Source organism: Myxocyprinus asiaticus, chromosome 1 (genome assembly GCF_019703515.2).
Source record: "Myxocyprinus asiaticus isolate MX2 ecotype Aquarium Trade chromosome 1, UBuf_Myxa_2, whole genome shotgun sequence".
NCBI lineage: Eukaryota > Metazoa > Chordata > Actinopteri > Cypriniformes > Catostomidae > Myxocyprinus > Myxocyprinus asiaticus.
The window spans coordinates 48,957,644-48,971,816 of record NC_059344.1 but is presented as its reverse complement, the minus strand read 5'-3'; the positions used below and the strand labels follow the sequence as shown (position 1 = coordinate 48,971,816).

General features: G+C 39.1%; 1 protein-coding gene across 3 annotated transcripts in view; it reads left to right on the top strand.

The window, feature by feature from the left end:
• Positions 1 to 14,173, top strand: part of LOC127447230 (CREB-regulated transcription coactivator 3-like) — a 66,045-nt gene that overhangs the window by 17,736 nt on the left and 34,136 nt on the right. For all 3 annotated transcript variants that reach the window (XM_051708955.1, XM_051708947.1, XM_051708936.1), the window contains exons 3-4: positions 6,020 to 6,148; positions 11,062 to 11,123. In XM_051708955.1, coding sequence (XP_051564915.1) covers positions 6,020 to 6,148; positions 11,062 to 11,123 — 191 coding nt within the window. The remainder of the gene's footprint in view (positions 1 to 6,019; positions 6,149 to 11,061; positions 11,124 to 14,173) is intronic.

The window sequence follows — 14,173 nt, the reverse complement described above, 5'->3', positions numbered from 1 at the left end:
TCCATGCTACCCTCCATCACATATCTATGTTTGCATAGTCAGTTCAGCTAGCTTGGTGCGCTACTCCCAAAAATAGTACAGAGCAGGTGGCACAGCTGTAAACACCAGTAGAACAGAGATCTGGGAATCGCAAAATGTTGAACAAAATTTTCAAAAGATCTCAACACTCCACCCTCAAATAGGTCACCGAGTGTAGTAACCCCCCTCACAATCCACTCTGACCAGCAGAAAGGGAGCTTAATACATAATTTATGGTTCAGCCATATGCTTGAGGCAACATTTAAATAAATGTCCGAATTAAACACTCTGGACTCCAATTAGCTTGATAGAAAGGCTTTGAAATGGTGAAATAGGGGCAAGAATGTCGTGTTCGATACAAAACCAGGGAGGGGCTCTCTCAGATGGAAGCGACCAATGAGCCAAATGTCTGAGACAGAATGCATAATAATAAAACAAAATCTTAGGTAGGCCTAGCCCACCTTTGTCAATCAGCCTATGTAATTTATTAAAATGTAATCTGGGATGCTTACCATTCCAAATGAAGGACTTCGCTATGCTATCAAATTGCTTGAAATAAGAGAGGGGGACATCTACAGGGAGAGATTGTAGCAGGTAGTTAAATTTTGGAATACAATTAATTTTAATAACATTAACCTTCCCAATCATAGATAAATGTAATGAAGCCCACCTGCCCACATCGCCCACATTAATTATTATTAAGGGGTCAAAATTAACTCTAACTAAATCAGACAAATTTGCTAGGAATAAAATGCCCAAATGCTTAATGCCCTGTTTGGGCCACTGGAAGGCACCCGGCTGGAAAGCCGTTACTCGGCAGTACGCTGTCAGAGACAAAGCTTCGGATTTAGATCAATTGACTCTGTATCCTGAGAACTTAGAAAAGGAATTAATAATTCTATGGAGGCAAGGCATAGATCTAATGGGGTCAGAGACGAATAATAAAATACCATCTGCGTAAAGCAAAAGCTTATGCGCCATACCTCCCGCCACCACTCCTGGAAAATCATCTTCCTTTCTTATTGCAGCTGCTAATTGTCCAGGGCAAGACAGAACAATAGTGGGGAAAGAGGGCAACCCTGCCGGGTGCCCCTATCCAGATTAAAATAATCTGAAATTAATCCATTTGTTTGTACCGCCACTACAGGTGTCTATAAAGTAACTTAATCCATCCAATAAAAGTATTCCCGAACCCATGTATTTCCAAAATCTTAAAAAGATAATCCCATTCTACCATATCAAATGCCTTTTTGGCTCAAGTGAGCAACCGGTGTCTGATAATTCACCACTGACCACATAATATTGATGAAACGCCTAATGTTATCAGAAGAGCTGCGGCCCCGAATAAACCCCACCTGATCTATATGTATAAAAGATGTCATAACTTTACAAAAAGTTAGCCAGAATTTGGCAATATTTTACATCTAGCTGGATCGGGGAAATTGGACGGTAACTGGATCAGACTAATCCAGGCTTGTGTCATGGTTGGCATAAGCTTTCCATTCTTTGATGATTCTGTTTAAACTTCTAACAAAAGTAGAGCCAGTTCTGTAGCATAAGATCTAAAAAAATTCAGCGGCAAAGCCATCTGGCCCCGGAGCCTTGCCTGTAGGCAAGACCTTAATTGCCTCACAAAGCTCCTCCAAGATTATCTCAGAATCAAGATAATTTTTTTGCTCAGTCGTCAGTTTAGGGAGTTCTAATGGTACCACAAAGTTTCTAATACCTTCATCAGTAGACTTTGCCCTTGAATTTCTGCTAAAACAACAATGACTCCTCCTAATTTATTTTTAATCTGTATGAGACATTTGAATTGTAGATGTTTACTTACCAGTGTAATGACTCCCCTGCTCTTACTTGAGCCAGCACTAAAGAAAACATGTCCACCCCATATCTTCCCAAATTGTTCAGCTTCCTGCGGGGATAGATGCATTTCTTGAAGAAACACTGTATCATATTTCTTACATTTAAGAAGAGAAATAACCTCCCTTATTTTATGAGGTGCCCCAACCCATTCACATTCCACGTGGAGAGAGACAATCCACTCATACTAACATTTGACATTTTGACATAATAGAAAATATAGATTGTGTCAAAAATAAAATTATAAAGACCACATTAGTGCAACAATCAAATCCGAGTCTCCCCCTAACCAAACAAACAGAAAAAAGAAAAACGTGTGCATTAACCCCACGCACGACCACGCCAACCGGCGTCCATCCTTCTACACTCAAACAGTCCATGTATGCCTACGAGAGCCCTCGCGACAACTTTGCCATCGGATTGCTCAAGTCCGTGTTTCCATACAAATTTTGTAAGACAGAATTACACAACAGAAGATGATCTGTTAAACAAACTCCAGCCAATAGGCGGGATAAACGCAAAGAACATGTAGATTCATCCACATAACTGTCCCGAAGGTGTATTCCTCCACAAAACAAACTCCAGCCTCTAGCGGAACCAGCACACACACACACACACAAAAAAAAAAAATATATATATATATATATATATATATATATTACAGCCCGACCGATATGGGATTTTTGAGACCAATACTGATTTTAGAGAGTGGAAATTCACCGATTACCAATATGGTGGCCGATATATTTAATTTTTGGCTGGAATGAAAACAGACCTTTTTTCACCAATTTTGCACTGATATGACTATGCAAATGTACTCAGAAGGCTGCTTTCTTAAACATTTTTATCAAATAATTTTTGACATTATTATTATTATTATTATTATACATTGTCAACAAATTCTAGAAATGAACACTGAGAAAATAAAGTATTAATAAAAATACAATAAATAACTTAATAAACATCAGTACAGTATGTTTAGGATAAGTCAATTGCTGACCATTTAAATAAAGAATAAATCAAAATACAATAAATAGCTAAATAAACATCAGTACTGTTTAGTATCAGTCAAATGCTGACTATTAAAATAAAGAATAAATACAAAAATAAAATAAATAGCTAAATAAACATCAGTACTCTTTAGTATCTGTCAAATGCTGACCATTAAAATAAAGAATAAATAAAAATAAAATAAATAGCTAAATAAACATGAGTATAACTGTTTAGTGTCAGTCAAATGCTGACTATATTAATACTGCCGAGTCAAGATAAATAGCGGCAGCTGCGTTACACCGTATTCTGCTATACAAGTTCAGGGGAAACTTTCAACGGTGGAAAACCAGACTTTTAAATATTACATTTTATAAATGACACGACTGAAATTGTTCGGTTGAAGGGGGTACCAAACTGTGAATCCTGAACAAAACAGTTTGGTGAATACATGTTTACTCATTAGCTTCCACTCAGCTGACAATAATGAAAGTAGCTACTTGATTAGCTAGTTAGCTGTAAGCTTGTTGTCACGGAGAGTAAAAGACGGACGTTGTTTATTTTTCTTTCTAGCATTGTGTCTCACCAACTAGGAAGCGTGAAATCAACACTCAACAGACACAATCCACCACCGTACCATTGTCTGCTGAGCTGCAAAAAGATGCTCTGATGTTTACCTTTCAATTTGCTACATTACTGACTGCAGTGACAAACTATAGCTGGCTAACAGCAAACAGACATGAGTGACATGGTTGTCAGGGACAAGGTTAATGTTATATTAGTTATATTGAAAAGGGAAAATGATGGGGTCATTGTTTATTAACTTTCCAGTATGTATTTAACAAACTAGTTAACAACTTACCGTGATGACAATGCTGAACTCTGCCCTGTCTGTAGAGCCAACCGATATTATAAAAGGGCCGTTCAGTTTCGTTTGACAGTCAATTGCTCATTCATGGCCCATTCAACTGCTACACGAGTGCAACAAATGACCCAATCACTCCAATGTCTTGCAAGAAATACTCCACAAAATAAACTCCAACCAATAGGAGGCGTAAGCACAAAGAACGTCCAGATTCATCCGCAACACTGTCCAAAGGAGTGCTGCTGCACAAAACAACTCCAGCCACTAGGCGGAACCAGCACAAAAAGCAACAAAGGTGCTCAGCTTCCTCGTGCGGAAGTGAATGTTCAGTGAGTCAGGCCCACTCGGCTTCAACATGAGTATCACCAAATGACTTACTTCATTGACTTTATGTAGGACAATGCTTGCTGTGGGCATGTAAATGTTTTATGGCCATCCTTTGCATCTATTCTCAATTTGGCCGGAAACATCAGTGCAAAAGCGACCTTCCGTTGATGTAAGAGTTTCTTGCAGTCCTTGAATCGATCACGTTTCTCTCTTGTCGAATTCGCAAAGTCTGGTAACAAGAAAATGCTGTGGTTCTTCCAAGAAAGCCTTCCTTTACTCCTCGCCTCGCGTAACATGAGATCTTTATTGGATGATCTCAGAAATTTGTCCAGAATTGATCGGGACCTGTCTCCCTCAGCGGATCACCAAGCCGGATCCCTGTGAGCTCGCTCGATTTCCAGCTTATGGCCTGTGATGTCGAGTAGACTCGGAAAGAGCCCATCCAGAAATTTCACCATATCTCAATCTTCTTCGTCTTAAGGAATTCCAACAATCCGGACGTTATTTCGCTGGCTACGATTCTCCAAGTCTTCCAACTTTTCCCAGAGGTGCTCCAAATCTACTTGGTCACTATCGGATTAGCAGCTAATTCCCTCTCCGATGACTCCAGATAATCAATCCGTTTCTCGACATCCGCCACTCTTGTAACATATCAGTGAATTTCGTCTCCATGGCAGTGATCGATTGACGTATTACAGCAAGATCCTCCAAGTCAGCAATAACTTTCGCCAGCATTGCTGTTATGTTCAGCAATTCACGCTGAATCTCCTTCACTTTTCCGGCCAAATTGACTCCCTGGTCCGAGGTCTCTGGGGGGGGCATCAGCTTGAGCACGTAAGTGTCTTTTAATGTCTCCAGAGCCCAAGGATTTTGAATTCTTTGACATATTGTCTTTTTAGAAAAGTTATGGATCAGGGTGTATCGAATCTCACCGGTTTATGACACAAAAAGTATTAAAACTAGCTAAGTGCACAGAACTCGCCGTTCACACATCCAAACCTCGCATGGCGTCACGTGAGTCTCCAGTTTTAGGGTTTGTTAACATTACATTAACTAAGTAGTAAAAGTGCCGTTAACTTTAGACAGAAAAGGTTAGGCGATTGCATCACACTAAAATCTTGTTTACACGCATTTTTTTATGTCTTGTGGCTATACTTTTGAGAAAGTGAGTATTTTAATGTTCAACATTTGGTCCCCATTCACCTCCATTGTAAGTGCCTCACTGTAACCCAGATTTTTTCTTTTTTTTTCTTTAATTTTGAAAAATGGAGGGATGTCAATATACATTTTTGTAGTACTCAACATTATGCCACAAATGCTGTCAATTGAGCTTAACTTTTGTTGAACCCGGAACATTCCATTAATAGGTCTAAACTCATGAAGAGATAGTCCAGTATCTCATTGCAGTCATAGCGCAAATGTGCCAACAGCCTGTGAATGCACATACTGTCAAATGAAGTGTACTTTGAAAAGCTAGCATTTGACTGTACATAGACGCTAAGCGTTCGCATTAAAACCGAAGTATTCTTTGTTCTTAGTCTGCCTTTACTTTGCCCGTTCCTTCAGTTGTCCTTCACAAGTGAACATGATACAGCAGTGTGCTCCAAGAGTCATAGAACTGTATCTTGTTGTAAAACTCCAGGTGAAAGTGCCCTTGTTGCGGTGAATAAAGGTTCTTTGAGAGGAGTAGTGATCCCTACATTTTGTCCATCATGAGAAACCAATCCTAGAGAGGTAAAAGCACTTTGGAGTAGAGTAAATTCATGTGGGCTAATGGTTGCACTTTGATTTCTTTATTTGTGTTTTGCATACTTTATCCGTCCTGGAATATGTAAACTCTGGTGGCTTTTCTCTTTTTTGTTGTTGTTGCTAGTAATATAAAAGTGATGATGAAAAATTTACATGTTTTTTTGCATTTGTGTGGAAAATGTTAACCTGAAAGGTGTTTCTCTACAGGGGACGTTTCCCTCCGGTCTGGACACAGTGAGAGGGACCAGACATCATGGTCTGGTGGAGAGAGTCCATCGAGACCGCAATCGGATCAACTCTCCACATCGCAGACCTATTGACAAGCACGGACGGCAGATATCCTTTAAGTTCCCATTGTAAAGACCTTTTTAGAGAAATAAAGTGCTTTATTTCCTTGTCACAACAACAATTCTCATATAACCTGTCAAGGAAATGGCCTGGTCATATGTAAACCCTAATCAATACAAAAAAACTATTTTGCAGAAAGAAAATTAAGCCTTCGTTTATGACTATTACGATTTTTTGCGTTGTTTCAGGACATTAAGCACCCCCCCCAGTTCTCATTACTGTGACTCGTGCAGATATTTTACTTTTACTATGCGCATTGTTTTCAATGACGATTCTCTTTACCGTAACTTAGTGTATTACAGGGAATAAAAAGATGCTGTTGTACAGTGAAAGGCAGCACCAAAGGAGTACTACTATGATATATAAGTTCAGTACAATTAGCTTTGGATTAATGAGAATTCGGGGGTAGAAATGTGTGTAGCTGTCATGAAAATAAAAAAAATTAATAAATCTCAGTGGCCCCTATACTGTCTTCTATACACCATGAGAATTAGATAAGAAACACCTGATCTGCAAGGTGTTTACTCGCTGTGTGTCATTATTATGAGTGCAGAATGTTGTGTGTGTGGTTATATATGTTGAACTTTACTCATGTGAGCAAGCTTTATTATTTTTTTTTGAGGCTCCAGGCTTAGTGATGATATAGATTATGTCTTCATATATTGATCTTCCCACTTTACTGGGGGTGTGAATGAGTGGCTAACTGCAATAACCTGCCTTTTTTCCCTCCCCGCTCTTTAAAAAAAATTGTATTTATTTATTTATTTTTTCTGTTTAGAGATTTAAATATCAGTACTCTGGTGTCCTCATTAGTGGGTGATTGGCAGACCTCACCGCTGATCATTAGACTCATTCTGCCACTAGTTCTCCATTCATTCAGTACACAGATTTATGATTTCACTTTACTGGCTATGCCGGCTGGTCTTTTATCCTCAGTTGTGTTGTTGATGGATTTCTTTCATTAATTTTTCAGTTGTTTTTCAGTAAGCTTAATCGGTTGTGGTCCCAAAGATGATTTCAGTCTTCTGCAGATCTAGCTTAGGGCTAAAGATTAAATGAAAATAAAACATGCCTAATGCCATCTAAGTTACCATTCTGTTTTGAAGATGTGCTGCAAGATATAGAGGGCATGAACAGTCCTCGGGTGATTACACCTTGATTTAATCTTCAGTCTTTTGAAGCCATGGGTTTGAATTATCTATAACCAAGTTGGAAGCTTCTCCGGAGTCATTAATATTGTGGTAGTTGTGGAACAGTCCGCTTGCTGTGATGCTATTGCCATACAGAGAGACAAAAAAGACAGGGTGAGGGAGACAGAAGAAAAAGTGTTACAATGAGTCATGTTATGTAAGAGCTTTGAATGACAGGTTCAAAGTAATTCCACACAGTGAGCCCCAGCCACCCTTGTTCTTTGAGAGGGAAAAGCCATTTGTCGTGGTGACCGCAGTCATGCTAAAAACTGCAAGACCTGTTTGTCAGAACTCTTGCAGCTCTGCGCAGTGAATTGAGCCACTCCCTCCCTGAGGGCTGAAGATATTTACATATTCTCACGGGTTTCTTTAGTCTCACCTCATTTTTTTTTATTTTATTTTTTTTATCACCTCACAGTCTTTTTGTTTTGTTTTTGATTATCTGTATTAATTGCTAACTCTTGCTTGTAGTTGTATTCTGAAACGAATAAAAACTAAAAATGTATGTTGGGCCTGGACGCTGTTTCATTTTTAAAACTCTTTGGAACGCTTTTGATTTTAGTTCCGTTTGGTTGCAGCTTTAGAGTTCAGTGTTTGTCTCTGCACCATGAATAAGGAGGCTTAACACTTCAAATTAATCTGATACGGCAAAGAGTCCCAATTGATGTAGTTCAAAGGCAGGCATTACTATTACTATTGCTCATACCGATTTAAGATGTACAGTATGTGACTGCTTTGATAAGCTGACAGATGGAAAGACAAAAATATGTATTTTTGTTTTTAATATATAATTAGTGTTGCTTGTTAAAGTGTTTGAATAAACCTCTAAATATTACTTTTGCGTGTAACTGATCATGCACCGTTTATGCTATGAACATCAATGATACCTGAAATTGTGTGGCTTGTTAGGGAGAGGTCCTAGGGCTTTTCTAAGTGAAAACCTGGTGCATGATAACATGTGAATAAAATCTCAGAGTTACATTGAAGGAGGTACCTGAGCAATATTTAGGGATCAGAATAGCATACAGACTTGGGGGTCTGCTCGTTTTACTTGATCCAGGAAGCAACCACCCGGAACACTCTTGCAACCTTTTTAGATCTCCCAAGCAACTGCATATCAACGTGCTAAAACCCCTCAGAACATCTTAGCAGCAGTACCCAGTTAACCACCCTCAACACCCTGTAATTGTTAAGGTTTTTCACAGGCAAGCTATACTCTTATACTATTAGCCTTCAAACTAAACTCTAAATAAACATCTTAATAAATGTTATCCCTCTTATCATCCAAAGCATTTCATTTTCATGCTTCTATAATTCTGCTGATTGAGAGAATGAGGAAGAGGATTCAAAGCCCAATTTTGCTATAGCTCTTATTTTTCCTCATGCCAGATGTCTCTCACAGCGTTGGCTTGTTTTCTCAAATTGATTCAAGCACGTCTGCCAAGATTAGACTCTCTCACATTCTCGCTAGCCAGCCACTGCTAATGCTTATCAATGTTTTTCTAACTCAAAGTTGCCTTCAAGCCATATTTTTCATCACAGACCTAATCAACATGTCTTGATCTTGGTCTGTAATACTGGAATGATGTCCAATTGGAGGATGAGCGGTGTGGGTCGAGTGTGAGATGTCAGAGAGAAAGGTTAGCTCACCCATGCCATCCTGGAGCTTCTGAGACGAAGGTGCTGTCACAGCCTCCCTTTCTCTCTGCACTGCTCCAACAGTCATGGGTTTATTAGATTTTAGGAAGGATCCCCTTGTAATCCAAGCCTTCTGGCTTATGTCATCACCCCCCTCCCCTTCCCAGACTGAGTATCAGCAACAGTACTCACACAAGTACATGTCATGCCAAGGATATTTCACATTTTAAAAGTGTTCTGATGCGCATATATATATATATATACCTCTCTGTTTGAATGGGGTGGTCAAAGAAAAGTTTTTTTGTGGCGTAGCTTTGACTGATCATTTGTTGGTTGTGCTGTGTTGTATCATGGCCCGGGTCATGGGGCGGGCTGGTGGTTGAAGGGTTGGCATGAAGAGCTCAATCTCTCATTACTGCAGCAGAACTGATGACTGGGTTTTCCAGGCCAGAGCAGATGTTGAACAGAGAAAGACTGTCCTGCTTTCTGTCTCGTAAATCCACCCCTCCTCCAGTTGAATGTGAGAGTCTTGGCACAGACGGTCATGACGAGGCAGCATTGTCAACATCGGTCTGAGTTGAAGAAACATTGTTTACTCAAGTTCTTCAGCTGCTCTGTGTTCTCTATGAAAGCTTACCTCGCTCTCTCATAACTCCTGGAACTTTTGTTCAAATGTTGAGTAGATTTAGAAAGCAAAAGTGAGATTTAATAGCGGTCATGAGAAATACAATTTTCCTTGATCTTTTGAAATAAGTTCATTGTACTATTAAAGCAAACTAACTTTTAGATCTAACAGTTTATTGAAACTGAGCTACAAAAATGTCTCGTTCTGAAATTCTTGGATTACAGATGTCATAAACCCAAATTCATTTAAATGACCACCCACATTTATACATCTGCAATGCCTGTTCGGTGTTATCCTGCCCAGTCATGATGAGGTATTGAGGAGGAAGTAGGATAGATACTATTCCTAACGAACTTACAACATGAGTAAAATGTGGGAAAGTCTGTCCAACCTTGTGCTGTCCCGAGCTGTGAAATAGCACCTGGTCATTTAAGTACAGATTTTTTGAACATGTCACAAGTAATGCAGGCTTTGTAAAGTGGCTGTTTCAAAGCTTGTAAGAAAAGCAAAGTGCAGTAGCTCATTTCACATGTGAAGAGAGTGTTTTTGTAGATATCTTGAATGCAAATTACTAAACAACGGCCCGTTTAATTCCAAAGGCCGAAACATACTCTGCACAAGTACGTAAATGCAGACGCTTCTAGCTATTTGCTATAGCAGACATTAGTGTGAATTGTCTGCTTCTATGGTGAGTTTTCTCTTTCAAGCCAACTACTTTCATGGTGGAAAAATTTGAAGAGAATGTTACTCCGCAAGTTAAAGTCAATGGGCGAATTCCAGTCAAAAGTGGTCATCCCTACTCACTACTCACTCAAAAGGACAGAGCTCTTGGTGTAGGCACTCTGAAGGGAGCATGGCATTACTGTATAAATTTAACCTTCATTAACAGTCTTGTGGAAGGGCCCTTTGTGATCATCATTTTCTTACTTTCATGTGGAATGACCCTTTGAGTGTCGTCCCCTTCCCGCAGAGCCCTTCAGGGTTGCAAAAATGCTGTTTGGAAAACGGCCAGTATATTTGTAGCAACTTACCTGTATAATAACACATCCAGTTTTATGGCACAAACTATATTGTTCTCTTAAGTACTAAGGTGTGTTACCACCACATTAACACCAGAACGGACATTAAGAATCTTCAACTGGAATGCGTGTTGGCCAAGCACTCAAAACTTTGTCATGCACTTGCATGTTTCTGGCCTAAAGATCAGGGAGAGGTTGGTAAAGGGTCATGAAAAACTGAATTATGACCGTTTTTGGCACAAAAACATTGACTAGCATTACAAGTGGACCTCAGGCGAAACAAATGATTACAAAAAAAGCATGACATGGCCCCTTTAACTAATAAGGTTTCTGAGACTCACATATGCTTTTATGTAAACCAGGTTTTAAATCATTGTGCTTTTAAAAAATTGTCTATAAAGCTCTGAAAGATTTCCTTGACTGAACTACGCTGAGAGTTCTCCATATGGAACAATGTACCTTTCTCCTCCCCCAGACAACAGCTGGAGAAGGTGAGTCCTCCCCTTATAGTTCTGCATCTGCGCACCAACAATAAACGTGTGTCTGCAGCATGTGGTTATATTTAGCATACTGTACACTTCATGTTGAATTTGACTGTATCTACTGTCAGTGGCAGTGGAGAGTGCAAAAGTGATGTTATCTTGAACTGAAGCCATCATGGTGACATCAAGCAGTGTTGAAAGTGAGATAATGTCACATTAGAGGGAGTGTTAATATGTGTTTTGCATTTGGATAGGCTATCCCCACAGATGCCTGAAAAGACAACAGTAATAACACGTTTGTTTTTTAGCCAGGGGAAAGTCCACATTCACTGAGATGACTGACAGATAACGCCTTAGCAAAAGGTTAGATGAAACAAAAGTGTTTAAAGAGAAAGAGACTTTTGCACATCATAGTGTTTTACTTGACTGTCAGGGTATTAAAAATCCCTTTTCTGTGAGCAAACACATGCACGTTTGCTGTGCATAAATGTATTTCTTTTCAGTTCAGCCCGGGTGAAGTGTAACCATTGGACGGTTTTCCTCATTTGTGTATGAAGGAGTGAATTGCAGCCAGTAATAAAAGGCTTAAGGAAGCTTTTCATCATACCCGTGTTTTGTATGTGGGCTTGGCTGACAGCCAGCGTGCCTTTTTCACTGCCTCAGCCTCCATGTTGACTCTGCCACTTGTCCACGCCCTGTGTCATTGTTTACTCCTGAAAACTGGTTGGCCTGATCAGCTTTAGCACGGCCTTCTGTTCCCACTGTGCTGAACAATGCTGTGACAGCCATATGCCACAAACACCTCACATGGCCAGCTAACACGGCCATTAGCAACACTAAATCAAGGGCTTTATTTTATGTTCTTTATTGATCTTGGATTTAACTGAGAAATAATAATACATTTAAATGTGCAAACACTTACTAAATCACATTGTAAATGTAGTTGTTGTGTAAAGAAGCAGGGATGGGGTGGCAGAGAATCAAATACTCACACAAAGTTTAGCTGCATATATGATCTTCGGCAAACTTTTAGAGCATCATTATAAATGCATAAACAGTAAGCCGTTTACTCCACATCAAGGGATGTCTCGGAGGCATCCAATGAATTATGAAACATAGGATTCAGTAGATCAAGCACAGTTAGTTCTTCATTACCACACTATATATTATTTTAATGATATTGCCTTTTAATGAACTTGTTTTAATCATGTCCTTTTTTTATGTCCAGTATATATTATTGCTGCTATCAGAAGTGTGCTCATTATGTTTCATATTTTTTCTGATGTTTGATTGTGTCCTGGTGAAGCCCCAATACTAACCAAAGCATTTCTCTCTGATTCTAACCGTCTCTTTTCTTCCTCAAGGATAAATGTTCAGCTATTCCTTTAAATCTCTTCTCAGTGATAACAGCAACTAACTAAACCTGCCAGATCTTTTGCTCGCTACCCCTCTGAGCCCCCCCTCCTGCCAGAACAGATCGTGAGCTCAGTGTGTTTATAGGTTCCCCTCCCTCCTTGCGCTGGACTGCTGGCCCAGACCAGCATCAGCTAACACTCCTAGTCCAGCTCTACATGTTTCAGTTTTGCTTTATTTCCCTTTATCGCTTCGCCCATTTGATCTTGCACTGGTTGAATAGTGGGTGTGTTGCTGTCGTGTTTTTTTTTTCTGTTGGGATCTTCCTCTCTAATATCACCTTGTGATTAAATGAAGGGCCAAACAAATGTTTTCTCTCTGAGTTGACATTGGAGCTTAAGCTAGATTTAGGGTGAGTTGGAGAGTGATTTGCAAATGATTTTTGACTACGTGTTTGAGAGTCCTGCTGTTTGTCATGTGACACGTTACAGAGGATCTACAGATTCACTATCGTTTGGTTTGTGCAGTTGTAAATTGGCTTGTAAGGGATGTTTGCTTGGATGTTTCTAAAGCTTCAATGGCAACCCATGTAAAAATAGGGAATTGGGTATAAGGAACTAGTTAACACTTTGCTCAAGGGAGAAAGCAGGCAAGTTTGCTTCAAATCAGTGATTATGGTTTCAGCTACAGCATTTATGAGGGTTCTGTAACTGTGTTGTATTCAGCGCTAGTTGTGTAAATATTTTTATTTTTTTATTTATGTTATTTATAATGAATATTTCCCAAGCTTAGTGATATGATGTTAGTTGTTGGCTAGATGAAAAAAAAAAAAAAAAAATTCTTAGCCTAAATTTAATATTGAGTGGTAGAAAATTATGCTTGTATGAGTAGGGGATTAGTCATGGTTCTCTATAAACCACTATATCAACAGGCTGATTAATCACATGATATTTGGTAATATTTACTAAGTAATCTATTATTTGTAGAAGGAGGTCAAAATGGCGCGTCATACATTGGGGGCTTGGTTTAGCATAGGGGAAATCGATTTCCTGTTACCATATTACTCATTCATTCCTATGAGAAAAACAGGGAGAAATATCCGATAGATTTGGCTATTTTAACAATGAAAAACATGACAAAAAGATGTTGTGTAGTTTTTTTTTGCACTTTAGCCAAATCCAAAAAACCTGGAACTGATTTTTTTTTTTGTCACCTTTCAACCAACAAATACAGAAGCCTAAAGAAGACCACTGCAGCTGCAGTCGACCGTATGCTAGATACGTGGTTTAATGTGTTTGGGAGTCCAAGCAGATTCAAGACTAACTCAGTCAACATATCATCACAACAGTGGATCCAGCAGAAACATAATGATGAGTTAACACCAGAGAACAAGACACCTGAGAAAACTTGACATGATTGGAATGGAATGCTGCTTATATTGGTTTTCATACTTTAATGAACCAAACTTCTAAGGGGATGTTGTGCTTACCGTTCGGTTTGGAAAAGTTTTTAATTAGTAAGGTAACGTTGCTGTAAAATGTATAGATACACAGTACTGGGTATGAAAGTATACTCGTCTCCATTAACTTTGTCTTTACTGCCAAACAAATTACTAATTAAGAAGAAACAATAATGAAAACAGCTTATGATTGTAGGCTTACTTGTTGTTATAATGCATAATACTGCACATTTCGTGTTTAATAAAA